Here is a 13,384-nt window from a genome sequence, read left to right on the forward strand (position 1 = left end):
AAGTTGTTTATTATTTTCCTCTGGCTAACCTAAAAAATGTATGAAAGTAGACCTGTCAAAATGAGTTTGACATCGATTTGTTATGTATTTTCCTCGGATATTCACTAACCCGCTCTCACATATCGCACCAATACAATCGAACGTGAAAATCTCAATTCTTTATTTAAGAGACCATCAATGAGATGTAAATAGCTGGCCTAATCGCCCATTTTGGGCCTATCGAGCGGAAAACTTCAAATAAATCCATAAATTCAGAGTTAACAAGTCAATTATGCGTTTGGTACGATACTTTAGTTAATAAGCAACGGAACGAAGTCAATGAGAACACGTGATATGAAGGTTTGCACCCTTCTTCTTCTTCTTCGTATTTCAAGCTTATTGCATATCGCATATTAGCTTATTGCGTGCTCTCAACTTAGTGTTCTAGATGCACTTCCACAGTTATTAATTGAGAGCTTTCGATGCCTGTACCATTTTTGCATTGGTATAATTGTGTGGCAAGTCCAATCATACTTCTATCAACAATCAATACGTGTAACGTTTTACGTTTATTTGTAAATAGTTTTTTCGTTGAAATCTAATTTAATTAACAATTAAATCCTTTTTATGTCAAGTTTGCTAAGAAATGAAATATTTCAACCGTGTAAATAAAATCAGACCATTACTGTGTCGATTTTACAACTTTGCCATATTTACTGTGTCTAGGCTACAACTTCGCCATAAAAGCTCAACTTATAGTGAGCTGTATTATATTGTACATGCTTTCTGGAGGCGCCATGAAGTCCGTCGCCATTCGAAAGGTTTGGCGCAACTCTCGAATAAAGAGGGAGTTTTTAAAAGATGACCTATCTGAATAGGAAAAGGTCGTTAGGAATTTTCCTGCTCGCAAAATTATTCTGACTCATCCATTTCGCTTTCGAATCGGCTGGATAACAGAAGTGCGCGAATTACTTTACGTTCTCGAGTTATATTAAATCAAATTGATTTTGTGCGATAATTTTCTCTAAAGGTACTAAATAGTAGTGCGTGAGTTTTTATCAACCAGTGGTTTTTTAAACGTTTTCTTTCTTTTTGTACAGTGGACATAAGTCCGTATTAAGTTCCGCGTAGTCTGTTCAGTGCGTTTATTTGTGATATTGTACAAAAAGGTAATTTTATTGAATTTTGTTAAAATTTAGAATTGTATAAGTAATGTGAGTTCGCATTGGATTTCCAGCGCGTTGCGCTTTTTTTGTACGGGCTGGATATACGTTCCGTTCGGCTATCGTCAACGCCGGATCGGGGGTTCGTGGCATCGCCATCATCGTTCGTGGGAGACGGACATTTTCCCGTGACTCGTGCGCCCTGCTAAGGCCCGCCTTTTCGAAGGTAGCTAAACGGAGGTGGGTGAAGTTCGCTAATCTTCGAAGCGAAATATCTTCCGACGGTCGCCAATCATCCGTCGACGAGGTCCCTTCCACTACAACCCCGTGGACCATTATTTCCGAGAGCTCGGACCGTGTGAGTGCGTCGCCAAAAGCGTGCCGCGGTCCGGATTCAATCCAACGGGAGAGGGGGTTCATTTCATCACGGATGGTCATAGCGGAAACAAAGTACGCAAAGCCGTCCGAAGGTAAGTTGGCCTCTTCTCTTTGCGGAGCGAATCTCCCGGGAAAGCACGACTTCTCGTCGTAGCTCAGCTCTCGATTGCCAAATCGGAAGTCTTCCGTCCAGCCGCCACTCCCTCCGCAACTCTAATTCGGCCATACCGCGTACGAGTCACCTTCCGTTGCTGCGCGCCATACTGCAGCATGTGAGCGGCACCATCACGTTTACGCCGCCATCGCTACACCGCCATCATCGAGTCGTTGAGCCCTCATCGGACAGCAGTCAGCGATTCATCACTTCGTTAAGTAAAACCTGCGCAGGTATGTGAGAGCATGTTTAATTCATGGCCATGATTTGCTCTTTCCCGTAAACCCCTCTCAGAAATCCAATGCGAATGAATGCTAGAATATAGGGGAAATGACGGCTTCGGCATGACAGACTATTTTCGGCAACCCAAATTGAAACACTATTTTCACTGGATTTTCTTACGAAAACACTTCGCTGAATGCATGCAAACGATTCTTTATGCTTTCAGCTTCAATTTGACTATATTTTTACCACTGAGAAAAAGCAATCTAGCAAGGTTTTCTTGAAATGCAACACGCACTACAAATTGTAGCAGATTTCGAGTTGCCGATAATAGAACAGTAGATTTACATGCAGTTCAAATGGAACGGTTGCCGAAGAAAAACTGGTTGCCGACAATACTCGCTCTCACTAGAGAAGATTGGAGCTTTGTAAAAGCGTTTCAAAACAGTTTTTGACAATTCTTTCGACTGAAATTGTTAGAGCAGCTGGCAGTAAAAGATTGTTTAAATAAAATTTTGAAAATTAGTTTTTCGAACGTTTTGAATGCTACTCCCTGAATAAAACACACTTACTACGTTACGTTCTGTTTTCTTTCGTTTCCGCTCAGTTGAGTCAACATTCCTTCGTTCTCTTACCGTTTCGTTTCGGGGGTGAGTCAGAGTAATACCATAGAGGTAACTCTAAGACCACTGGGTCCCGAAGAAAATCATTACCCAGACAACCAGAATGCACGTATATTCAAAGTTGTTTTCGTGATATACAAACATATATACAAACAAACAATTCGTATATAATGCAAAGAAATGGCTTGTACGTACAAAAGTGGAGGCCATATACGTGCATATTTTAATTTAATTTTAAACGAGTTGATTTAACATCATATACGATTTAATCTGTAATAACAAATTCATTTTGAAAAGTCTTACGATGTAGTCCGATTTAATTTGTGATACAGTACGATGGAAAAATGAGTCATCGCATATTGGTCGGAAATTTGCATTCTATACGATTTAACTTAAACATAATGCGAGGTATGCCATTCTTATATGCGATTTTGACTAAAACTGTAGCAATTTACGATACTGTCTGTACATTATTATACGACTTCTGGTTGTCTGGGTATTATTTTTGGCTCACTCAGTACCAGAACAACGGTCCCAAGCAGTCCCAAGCTATTTCACTCACCCCTGCATGTTCTGCATGAATCCACACACTGATGTTATCTGTCAAACTTTCATAGCGAATCAAAACAAACATAGTGTAGTAATAGAATTTCAACTAGAATAGAGTACGTTAATCGTTTGCTTGGGACCAATAGGCTACTAAAGTGGTGAGCCAATTTAAAATCGTTAGTTTCGTATTGATTGTTGGTAATACCTTTGGTTAATTTATTTGGTCCATGCGCTCCATTCCTGTATTACTGAAGGACTTGGCATTTCCAGAAAGTTAATAGTTTTTTTTTCATTGCCGTTAGTAACCAACGACCGTTCAAGAGGTCCTATGAGAGAAAAGTCTCATTTGTCGGGCAAAGCTTTAACACGACCAGTGGTCTCTCTTAATAGAGAGTGGCGCTTAAGCCACTGAGTTAAATCAAAAGCTCAGCGAAATTTCACGAAAGGTTACACCACTATATTCTAGCCTTCATTCGCATTGGATTTCTGAGAGGGGTTTACGGGAAAGAGCAAATCATGGCCATGAATTAAACATGCTCTCACATACCTGCGCAGGTTTTACTTAACGAAGTGATGAATCGCTGACTAACGATTTCAAATTGGCTCACTACTTGACTAGCCTATTGGTCCCAAGCAAATCGATTAACGTACCCCATTCTAGTCAAAATTCTAGTACTACACAATGTTTGTTTTGATTCACTATGAAAGTTTGACAGATAAAATGAGGGGCTAGGGAAATCCTCCCTATGTTTCGAGGGGTGAATCGATTAGCTTCCCAAAAAAAATGACAATAAAAATTCATTAAAAAACCATGTAACAATAAGACGAAAATTATTGTCTGAACAATAATTTATATTGTTACGGCTACAATAAATTTACCTTGATTTATGTTGTACAAAACAGTAAATTTCATGGTAAATGGAAAATTGGGTTCTTTAATTTTGAAAAATGTATCGTTTTTTATACATCATCTGAAAGAGCTTCGTTTTCTGAGCACAGCGATATTTTTTTCGAACCCACACTCTTTCATCTCGATTTTTAAATCAAGATTTAAAGCAAAATAATAACTTCACTGTTTGACACTAAACTAACAAACTGACAGCTCGCCCCCATACAAAGTGACACAGAGGGGCGCTAATAAGGTGATTTTTGCAAATGTAATCGTGCTTATTTAAAATAGTTCCAGTGTACCAAAATTGATGAAATTTTGGGTTTGGGTTCCATTTTTAATGCAGATTACGATTATGCATTTACCTCAATACGCTTAAAGAACCCAATTTACAAGGGGTTGTTAAGTATCTTAACAATTAAATTTTCGTGATTTCCCTATATATATATATTTTTTTTCAATAACATTATATATTATTGTTATTTTACTGTTGGTTGGCGAATGTATTGATTTAAAAAAAATAACAGTGTTCTTTAGAGTGTATGTGTTGGCTTGACAGATCTACTTTATCGACTTTAAAAATAAATCGAAAAAATAAAACATCGCCCCGGGAAGGGAAGTGGGGTGGTATGTCTGTTACGGGTGAGTCCTTTTTTACTGGTTATGGATTGAGATTCGATCAGGAACTTGTCAGAAATGGAGGCCAACTCCCCTGCACTTGATCTCTCTAGGTCACGTCTCCTTGGTGGTTAAGCGTCGTTGTTAAGTTAATGCTTTCAACTGGAGAGAATCGCCCATGAAATATGCTTTCACCTGAAAGTTCCTTCCTGACATCTTCAAGTGGTGGAATTTTTTATTATTATATTGTATGATTATTGGCTGCACGGAAAAGGTCTGCATTAAGTGGGATTTAGATGAGGCAGGTGAGTTCAATTCAACTCAACCCGATCTGGTCGTAGACGTTCAATTTACTTGACAACGAATAGAGCAAGTCCGATATCGGTCAGATTTCTGGACGTTCATTTCGCAGTTCAAGTGAGTTGAACGCTGAATTAAACCATCTTAACCCAGCTTTAGAGAGGGTCTCGGATAAGAGATGAGCGGACGCGGACTGGCTGGTTTTGAGTCAAACGAACTGTCAAAGCCAGAGCCATACGGGCAGTGCCTATCTTGATTACATTGGCAGTGTTGCTGTCCCTCTCATAGTCTACATGCTTCAATCAGATTTATTTTTATTGTTCGTGAAGTAACCGAAGTAACCCACAATGAAAACACAAGAATATTTAATGTAACAACAATTTTTATTGTAATAGAGTTGTTCATTATTGTTCAAGATCGAATCATGTTAACAATAAAATAAATGAAAAATACGATAAAAATCATTGTAACAACATTTTAGTATGTATATTCATTGTACAGCTAGGTAGCAGTTTTGCCGTTTTCGGAAGAGTACAACATTTTAACAATCATTTTTATTGTCGACAATAAATATTAATGTTAGAGCATTGTTTCCACTGAAAATTTCACTGTATTTTTTTTTCGGGTTGGGACCGAAGAGAGTACCAGAGCGGAGCCAAAAAGTTGAGCACGTTATTTCGGGACCTTCTAGTCTTAGAGTTACCTCTATGCTTCTATGCCCAGGGAGGTCGAGAAATTTTCCAACCCGGAAAATTCCTAGACCGGACCGGGCATTGAACCCAGCCACCTCCAGCATGGTCTTGCTTTGTTGCTGCGCCTTTACCGACTGAGCTAAGGGAGGCCTAAGCTAAGGTTTGCACCCATTATTTCCAAAAACAAAAGAAAAAAAACAAACTGAATCAATTTTTATCTTCATCCGATAGGCCGAAGTGAATTCATTGGCGTTTCAATGCGTTAGACCGAGTTTAGAACCCGTAGGCCGAGTTTGGTGTCAATAAGCAGTGTTAGACTTTGGACAATATCTCAACGATTGGTTTCTCTTTTTTCGAATCTTACTGTACGTACGGAAAGGTAAATAAATTTGGAAGCCATCAGTGATAATAACATTCCGTTTGGTGCTAAACTGCTCTAGATTAAGAAAGATGAAGTGCAGGTTGTGCTTAATAGGCCGGAAATGGGGTAGTTAACCCTATGTAAGGCTCAGTGAAATTCTCATCTCTTTCGTTCTCCCGCTGTTTAAACGGTTAAAGGAGTGTGACGTCAAACTCCGTCATCCATTTAATCAGCCAGAAAACGAAAGAGACGATAAATTTACTGGGCCTTACCTGTTTACGCTCATAAGAGATGAACTAGCCTATGGCTAAAAATCTCTCTAATAAAGAAAAAAAAAAATGTTTACGCTCATTGATTTTCCATATGTGAATGTGGTTCCAAACATAAACAAACCATCGTCTTTGTAACCAGTTATGCGAGGTAGGCGACTATTGTTCGTATTTCCGGAGAACTTTGAGATTAGGGCGTAATTGCTTTTGTAAACAAACACGACAATCGCCGATTTCTCGCAAATTGAAGTGTCTCGTTACAAACCGTATGGCGCTGTTATCTGTCTCTATACATTCCAAATAGTGAAAGGGATCTGAAAATAAGCAAATACACACACTTTTCTTCTATGGTTGAATTCATCGCTAAAACATTCGATCAGAGCATTTACCTTTGAGCGGCAGATGGCGCGATTGTACCTGTCTCATAGCGGACGTATGATAAATTGGAAGAGTTAAAAGTCTTCTTGATATGTTGTCTTCGCCCTAATGCTAGTCATTCAGAAGTTTCTGTGTTCTGTTTTTTTGTACACCATGGAAATTTCGGACAAACAAACATTCACCTCATTTTCTATAAAACATTGTATTACAATACAAACATAAAGATCTCCAAAAGCTTCCAACACCTAAAATCTAACAGTTTATAAAACTTCATTCGTAACACATTGCGGGTATATTTCGATTCGCACGCTTTTAAAATCTAACTTCTCCTCTCACTGTCCCAGGCTGAAGCAGGTGGCATTGTTCAGATACTCACCGGTATCCAGCAGCACTCCCCCGGGCATACAGCGGAACGGATCGTCCGTCACCTCCTGCCACTTGCTTAGCTTTACTTTTAACTTCTCGAAAATCTCCTTCGCCACCGGCTTTCCAACGAGATTCTTCCTCTCCGCAGGATCCAACTTCAGATCGAATAGCTCCCACTCGGGACGCTGGTAGTACTGCCGGAGAGTTTTGTACCAGCGAAGGTCCTGCTTGTTGGTGGTGCGTTGGAGTAGGTCCTGGAAAGTGGGCGACACGAACAGGTCCTGATCGATGGGGAACGGCAGCTGGTAGTTGAGATTGTGGATCAGCTTGTAGCGCTTGGTGCGGACGGCTCGCATCGGGTAGGTCATGGTGATTTCGTGGAACGACTGGGAAGCGTACACGGCTTGATCTGGATCGGAGGGAGGTTCGGCGGAAAGAAGGGGAAGAAGCGATTTGCCGGTTAGAAGGGGCTTCGCCGGGGTTTGATCGATTGCGTTGGTGTCGAGATTATCAGAGGTCAATGGTTCGTCCATCGGGTAGGAGACATTGAACCATTCGAGGAAAGTTGGTACCAGATCGAGATGGCTGGTCATAGAGTATGTTACGTCGTTTCGGCGGCTTTCCGGGTTCGGAGAACGCATGAACATGGGTTCAGCCATTCCGGGGTCGTACAGGTTGGTTCGAGCGGCCGGTAGGGGAGGTCCATTATCGGACGTGTAGACAACCAAGGTGTCTTGCTCGAAACCGGCATCCGCGAGTTCCTGGAGTACCAGACCCACACCTTGATCGAGGCGGGAGATGGTGGTGTACTGGGCAGCGACATCTCTACGAGCTGGTTCAGTGTCCGGGATGTAATACGGTAGGATCAACTCGTCCCAAACGTAGTAAATCGGATGCCAATCCGGAATCAAGCCCATTCCTTCCTCGCCGGATCCCCAACGCTCGCAAAACGGTCCGTACTGAGGAGTTATGTGTCCGCAACGGTGCGGATCGTGGAACGACACCATCAAAAAGAATGGATGATCCTTCTCCTTACTTTCTCTCAGGAATTCTCTCACAAACAGTTTGATATTGGTAATGTTTCTCCCAACCTGATTGACTGGATACTGCTCCTCCGTGCGTTCGTAATCGAATTTGAAAACCTCTCCCGGCCCGACGTGTTTCTTACCGATCAACCCGGTCGTCACACCGGCGTCGCTCAGGATCTTCGAAATGCTTTTCACCTTGTTCAGGGAATTGAAGTTGTGCACCCCGTTGTGCAATCCGTACATCCCATTCTGGTGTTCCGGCATTCCGGTCAGGATCGATGCCCTCGAGGGCGAACAACTGCTCACCGAAGCGTAGGCATTGTTGAAGATCAGACTCTGTTTGGCGAGGGCATCCAGCTTCGGGGTCTGGACGATCTTGTTCCGATAGGCCCCGATCTCGAAACCACCGTCGTCCGCTACGAGAAAGTTGTCGGTTATTCTGAAGATTACTGGGAAATAAAGGGCTCAGACTTACCAAGTAGAAGCAGGACATTACGATGGGCACCTGAGATCCCTAAAAAAATTGCAAAAACGCAAATTTGCACTCCAAGAAGTGCGGACATCTTTCCCAACAGCGGGAAAAAAAGAAAATGGCAATTGTGTTTCAGCAACTTTCACTTTTTTATTTCGGTGGTTGCTTCACTACACTTAAGACCCAACCGTTCTGCTGTCGAAACGATTTGCTTATCTTCACGGTTGATTGAATACTGTTTCAGCAGCAGCAGCACAAAAGATCCAGATCACTGTATTTTTGTAGATCACCATCACAATAAAATTGAAGACACGAAACGAGGAGAGACAGAAATTCAAAAAAGCCGAAGCAAATGATGATAAACAAAAGGCCTCTTCTCTGATTGGTCGTCGGTGAAGGGTGGTATTCAGTTCGAGAATTATTCCGAAAATCAACACTGCTGTGACGACTGGGTGACGCTTAGCTGAAACTGTCATAAACCAAAACAAACGTGCAAACAGGATCTTTCTGTTTTCGGATTTTTTTTTAAATTAATCTACGATTTGCCTTGGTTATGAATAGAAAATAGAGCAGATTCCGCGGTCAAAGATGGATACGGACAAGTTGAATCGAGAGGTAACATTTTTCAATCAAATGCTTGTACTATCCCCCTACAACTACTCAACCCACAGCTGCAGATCTTCCGGAACCACGTGAAGATCGCCCGGGAGAACGTCATCCACAAGCTGGTACGGGACATTAAATTTTGGAAGGCGAAACAGGAAACCAACGCCGATAACAAGCGAGCTTCGAAGAAGGTGGAATCGCTGGAAGCGTTGATTGGCCACATCAAGTCGCAATCGGCCTCGGAGCTGGCCAAGGCCGTCATTCGATTTAAACCAAAAAAGAGCACCGGCTGCGGTGGCTTGGAGGAACGAGCTCTGCTGAGGTTTCACGAAAACAATAAACTTCAGCCGGAAGTGAAAACGTTGATCAGGAGGTTCGGGTTGAACAGCAAACTGGAAGTGCTGGATAAGTATCTGAAGAATCGGGGGGACGGCAAAAAGGCGCAGGCAGGGAAGAAAACGACCAAAAGGAAAGACAAGCCTAAGAAGGCGGCGAAGGAGAAAAAGGAAAAGCAAGAGTCGGAGGATCAGGGATTTTGCGAAGCGGACGATGGTCGGGAGTCAATGGGAAGCGCTTCCGGTTTGGAATCGTCGCATGGCGACGATGATAGTGAGGAGGAAGAAACAGGGAAGTTTGTTAAATTGGCTCTGATTAAAGAGAGGACTGTGAAGAAGGAACAAGTTCCAAAAAAAGGGGAGAAAAAGCTGAAAAAGAAGAAGGAATCCAAACCTTCAGAGGATGACGATACTGAGAATAAATGCGTTCAAGTTCAGGATAGCTTTTTCGTGACGAGTTCGGGCCAAACCTACGTAGCAACCGCTCCGGTTGTGGATAAGAAACAACGCGAGCAGGAGGAGAAAGAAGAGTTCAGCTGGAAGCGATCCAACAAGCGAAAGGATATCCTCGGGAAGATGGAAGAAAGGCCTCAGAAGCGACCCTTCAGTAGCAGCAAGGAAGCTGGGGATAATTATGACGATATCCATCCGTCCTGGAAGGCTAAGCAGCAACAGAAAGGTGAGTACATAATGATGAGCCTAACTTGTATTTGTTTTTTGCTGATTCCACTTATTTGCAGGCATCACACAATTCCAAGGCCAGCGGAAGCGCTTCGATGAGGAGGAATCGTTCCCGAAAAGATCGAACAACACCCAAGAAGATCCAGATCTCCATCCCTCGTGGGCTGCTAAGCAGAAGCAACGAAATATTCAACCTTTTGCGGGGAAAAAGATCAAATTTGACGCTGCCGAAGAAAGTGCGGGTCCAGCCGGGGAAGACCTGCATCCATCGTGGGCGGCCAAGCAGAAACAGAGGGGCTTTAAACCGTTCGCCGGGAAGAAAATCGTTTTCGATTCAGGTGAGCAGACGGAACCGAAGCAGCAGTCAACAGAGGACCTACATCCGTCTTGGGCCGCCAAGCAGAAGCAGAAGGGACTAAAACCGTTTCAGGGTAAGAAGATCGTGTTCGATGCCGACGCGGAGCGAAGCGTGGAAACTCCAGCCCCGTCCGACTTGCACCCTTCGTGGGCTGCCAAGCAGAAAGAGAAGGGTATCCAGGAGTTTCAAGGTAAAAAGATCACATTCGGCGACTAGGACTGCAATTCGAAAGGTACATGCACTTGCGTTGTTACATAACTTCTACTTTGCATAACTTTAATTACTTTAAATGGAATAAATACGTTGTAAGATAGGCTCTGGTGTTTTGTCAGCGTCTTTAGAGAACGTCCGTTTTGTAAACGCTTCGTGGTTTCGGTTTAGGTGGTCCCCTCAGCTGCATTTGCAGTTCTACTAGCAGATCCGGTTTCTTGTCAGAGATTTTCTCGAAACGACCGATTGCAATCGGAAGCAGCATCTCGGCCATGTAGACCTTGTTCTTGGCGATGAAGTTCAGATCGACGCTCATCGATGAGTGCGGCTTGACGACGTGCTGGGCCAGGAAAAGTTCCTTTAGAAGCATCTCGGCATCCAACTTCAGCGAGTCGTACTTGGCCAGATAGGCACAGCTTTCCGTGGTGGTCATAAAGTGCCGGCAAAAGTTCACCGTGGTCTGTGTAAGATTGATCCAAGTATCTCCGGTCACCAGTGGCTTCATGTCCAATCCCAATGCGTCAAATTCTTTCAAAACATTCCTCAGATTGGTCTTCGTCTGTAGGTTGTAAGGCTGCCATACATCTTCGGTTCGCCCAATGGAATCCACCAGACGATACTTGGCTTCCTCGAGGAGTTTATCCAGAGTATTCCGTAGCAAGCCTTCCATATGATAGGACAAATCCAATCCAATCTCCGTCAACTTGGTGCACGGTTCTCGGACGCCTTCCACCACCTTGGCTACCATCTCCAGCTGAGTATCCTTGGTAAGGTAATGTTTGATCAGCTGCGAAGCAAAGTACTGCAGTTCCATGTTGCACCAAACGATCAAAGCTGGAATATTTAAAATGTTTCAAAGCTCATCCCAATCAAACCTCAATCAACCAACCACCTACCACTCGTACAGGAAGCCTTACTATTGAACGCTCGCAAAAACTCGCTAGCAACCTGAGCCACATCGCAAAAGAACAGCTCCGAAACGGCCAGATTGTTACGCCGTGCCTGTCGCTGCGAAGTCCTAATAGCACTGCTGCAAACCCTCAACAATATCCCACAAGCCTCCCGCGCCTTTCCCATCTCCACCAGCAGCTTCAAGGGACGTCGACTCGAACGCAGAGCAGCCTGCAAGCTCCGACTCTGCGAAGTGGACAACTCCTGCATCAAAACTGACGACAGCATGCTCTTAAGCCCCTTGATTTTCTCCCTAATTTCTGCCGCCCCTCGGAAACCACTGTCCTTGACCAGATACTCCTCGCACTTCTGCACCAGCATCAAACAATCCTCAAAGTGACGCTGGGCAATTTCAGCCTGAATTTCCTCCGGAGCCGAGGTCAACCAATCTGGTGCCAGCTTTTCCACGATGGAAACCACTTTCGATGTCGTCGGGCTGAGCAGCTCACTATCGACCGATTTCTGCTGAACAAACTTCAACGTCGTCGGAGGCTGCGGAGCGGGCCCTTTTTTGTGCTTCAGCTGGTTAAACTTGATGGCCACTTCAAACTTGTCGATCCATTCCAGCTTGGAAGCGGAATTGACGCACTGGAAGATCCGCGCCCCATCGCTAGTGAAAATGTTGATCGCATTCTTGTTGACCCCGTCCAGGCCCTTTATGTTGATGACGGCAATCTTCTTGGTGTCGTACTCGGTGAGAAATTCCAGTTTCCTATGTAAATGTAATCATTTTACTGAAATACAAAAAAAAAAATCTTAACCAGGGAAATCTTACTTGTCATGCTTGACCTTAGCCAGCACCAGAATCTCATTGAAGAGAAATATGTGAATCCGGCAGATTGGTCTGTAATCGTTAGGATCCAATTCGATCAAACCGCCTTCATAGATGAACACCTTGTCGTCCAGCGTTCCCTGAAATAGACAGTTCTTTAAGCTGGCTTTTTGCTACCCCGCCCGGCATACCTTGTATCCCATCAACGACTCCTTAATCAACTGAATCGCCTTCCTGTTCTGCTGTTCGTCGTTCACGTTCGGATCGACACTTTGATCCTCGATGATGTACTTCTGATCCTCCAGCATCGACTCATCCCGCAACGTTGACAGCAGATTGCGCTGCTCGATCAGGATGTGCGACAGCTGGTACATTTCCGATTCCAAGTCTAGAAAATACCTCGCAATTTAGATCGATGAAAAAAAAGATCCGGAACACCAACTCACGGGAAATCTCCTTGGCCGTTTCGATAAATTGCATATAATTTTCGTAGACATGCTTCTTCAGCGTAGACGATACCGTGTCACTGTGGCTCTGGATCTTGGCTTTCGTTTGCTGCAGTTCCGGTCCGCCGACGCAATCCTGCACCAACTCTTTGACGTCTGTTATTTATATGCGAACGGAAGGAAAGTTCAATCACTGGATTTCAACGCATTTCACATCAGAATGCGGCGATACTTACATTTCTCGGCATTGAAATTGTCCTTTTCGAACACCGTCAAAGCCGATTCGGGCATTTTTACGGGGGATTTTTTAAGTAAAACCGAGAGTAAAACTTATAAATTTAAAATCACCTGGCAAATTGTGGGTGGATGATGTTTATCTTCTCACTCACTTTGTTTTGGTTTTGGCGTGTGACAGCAAAGCGTAACACTGTGACACTGTAAAAAAAATTGGTGATGTCGCCACTAATACTAATATTTATTACACGAAAAGAAAAAGTTCCCCTATAGCACTGATCCGAGAAAAAATAAGTTTTGTTTTGAATTCCTATTTCCAATTAAACACATTTAATCTCATAGTGATAGCA

At 43.4% G+C, this 13,384-nt stretch overlaps 3 protein-coding genes across 3 annotated transcripts; 1 reads left to right on the forward strand and 2 right to left on the reverse strand.

Annotated features, from left to right (window-relative positions):
- Positions 1-6,760: 6,760 nt before the first annotated feature.
- Sgsh (N-sulfoglucosamine sulfohydrolase) lies at positions 6,761-8,654 on the reverse strand. The gene is made up of 2 exons (XM_065220572.1): positions 8,445-8,654; positions 6,761-8,385 (listed from the first exon to the last, which is right to left on the reverse strand). Exons 1-2 carry the CDS (start codon positions 8,530-8,532, stop codon positions 6,908-6,910), a joined length of 1,566 nt encoding a protein of 521 aa, XP_065076644.1. The 5' UTR covers positions 8,533-8,654; the 3' UTR covers positions 6,761-6,907.
- Positions 8,655-8,943: 289 nt separating this feature from the next.
- On the forward strand, positions 8,944-10,735 carry Rlb1. The gene is made up of 3 exons (XM_065220574.1): positions 8,944-9,056; positions 9,113-10,061; positions 10,123-10,735. Exons 1-3 carry the CDS (start codon positions 9,030-9,032, stop codon positions 10,635-10,637), a joined length of 1,491 nt encoding a protein of 496 aa, XP_065076646.1. The 5' UTR covers positions 8,944-9,029; the 3' UTR covers positions 10,638-10,735.
- On the reverse strand, positions 10,641-13,137 carry Exo84 (exocyst 84). The gene is made up of 6 exons (XM_065220573.1): positions 13,037-13,137; positions 12,801-12,956; positions 12,546-12,742; positions 12,358-12,494; positions 11,528-12,294; positions 10,641-11,465 (listed from the first exon to the last, which is right to left on the reverse strand). The coding sequence occupies exons 1-6, from the start codon at positions 13,089-13,091 to the stop codon at positions 10,759-10,761; spliced, it is 2,019 nt and encodes a 672-aa protein (XP_065076645.1). The 5' UTR covers positions 13,092-13,137; the 3' UTR covers positions 10,641-10,758.
- Positions 13,138-13,384: the final 247 nt, after the last annotated feature.

Source organism: Ochlerotatus camptorhynchus, unplaced genomic scaffold (genome assembly GCF_037179485.1).
Source record: "Ochlerotatus camptorhynchus isolate MF236.1 unplaced genomic scaffold, CSIRO-AGI_Acam_v1.1 ptg000130l, whole genome shotgun sequence".
In the NCBI taxonomy this organism is placed as follows: Eukaryota; Metazoa; Arthropoda; class Insecta; order Diptera; family Culicidae; genus Ochlerotatus; species Ochlerotatus camptorhynchus.

What these genes read in the sequence shown, in the direction of transcription:
- Rlb1 (XM_065220574.1), top strand. Translation starts at nt 9,030, where the DNA reads ATGGATACGGACAAGTTGAATCGAGAG. An exon ending in CGGACAAGTTGAATCGAGAG is followed by an intron (nt 9,057 to 9,112) that starts GTAACATTTTTC and finishes CTCAACCCACAG; the next exon opens with CTGCAGATCTTCCGGAACCA. An exon ending in GGCTAAGCAGCAACAGAAAG is followed by an intron (nt 10,062 to 10,122) that starts GTGAGTACATAA and finishes ACTTATTTGCAG; the next exon opens with GCATCACACAATTCCAAGGC.
- Sgsh (XM_065220572.1), bottom strand. Translation starts at nt 8,532, where the DNA reads ATGTCCGCACTTCTTGGAGTGCAAATTTGCGTTTTTGCAATTTTTTTA. An exon ending in TAATGTCCTGCTTCTACTTG is followed by an intron (nt 8,386 to 8,444) that starts GTAAGTCTGAGC and finishes ACTTTCTCGTAG; the next exon opens with CGGACGACGGTGGTTTCGAG.
- Exo84 (XM_065220573.1), bottom strand. Translation starts at nt 13,091, where the DNA reads ATGCCCGAATCGGCTTTGACGGTGTTCGAAAAGGACAATTTCAATGCC. An exon ending in AACGGCCAAGGAGATTTCCC is followed by an intron (nt 12,743 to 12,800) that starts GTGAGTTGGTGT and finishes GGTATTTTCTAG; the next exon opens with ACTTGGAATCGGAAATGTAC. An exon ending in AGTCGTTGATGGGATACAAG is followed by an intron (nt 12,495 to 12,545) that starts GTATGCCGGGCG and finishes TGTCTATTTCAG; the next exon opens with GGAACGCTGGACGACAAGGT.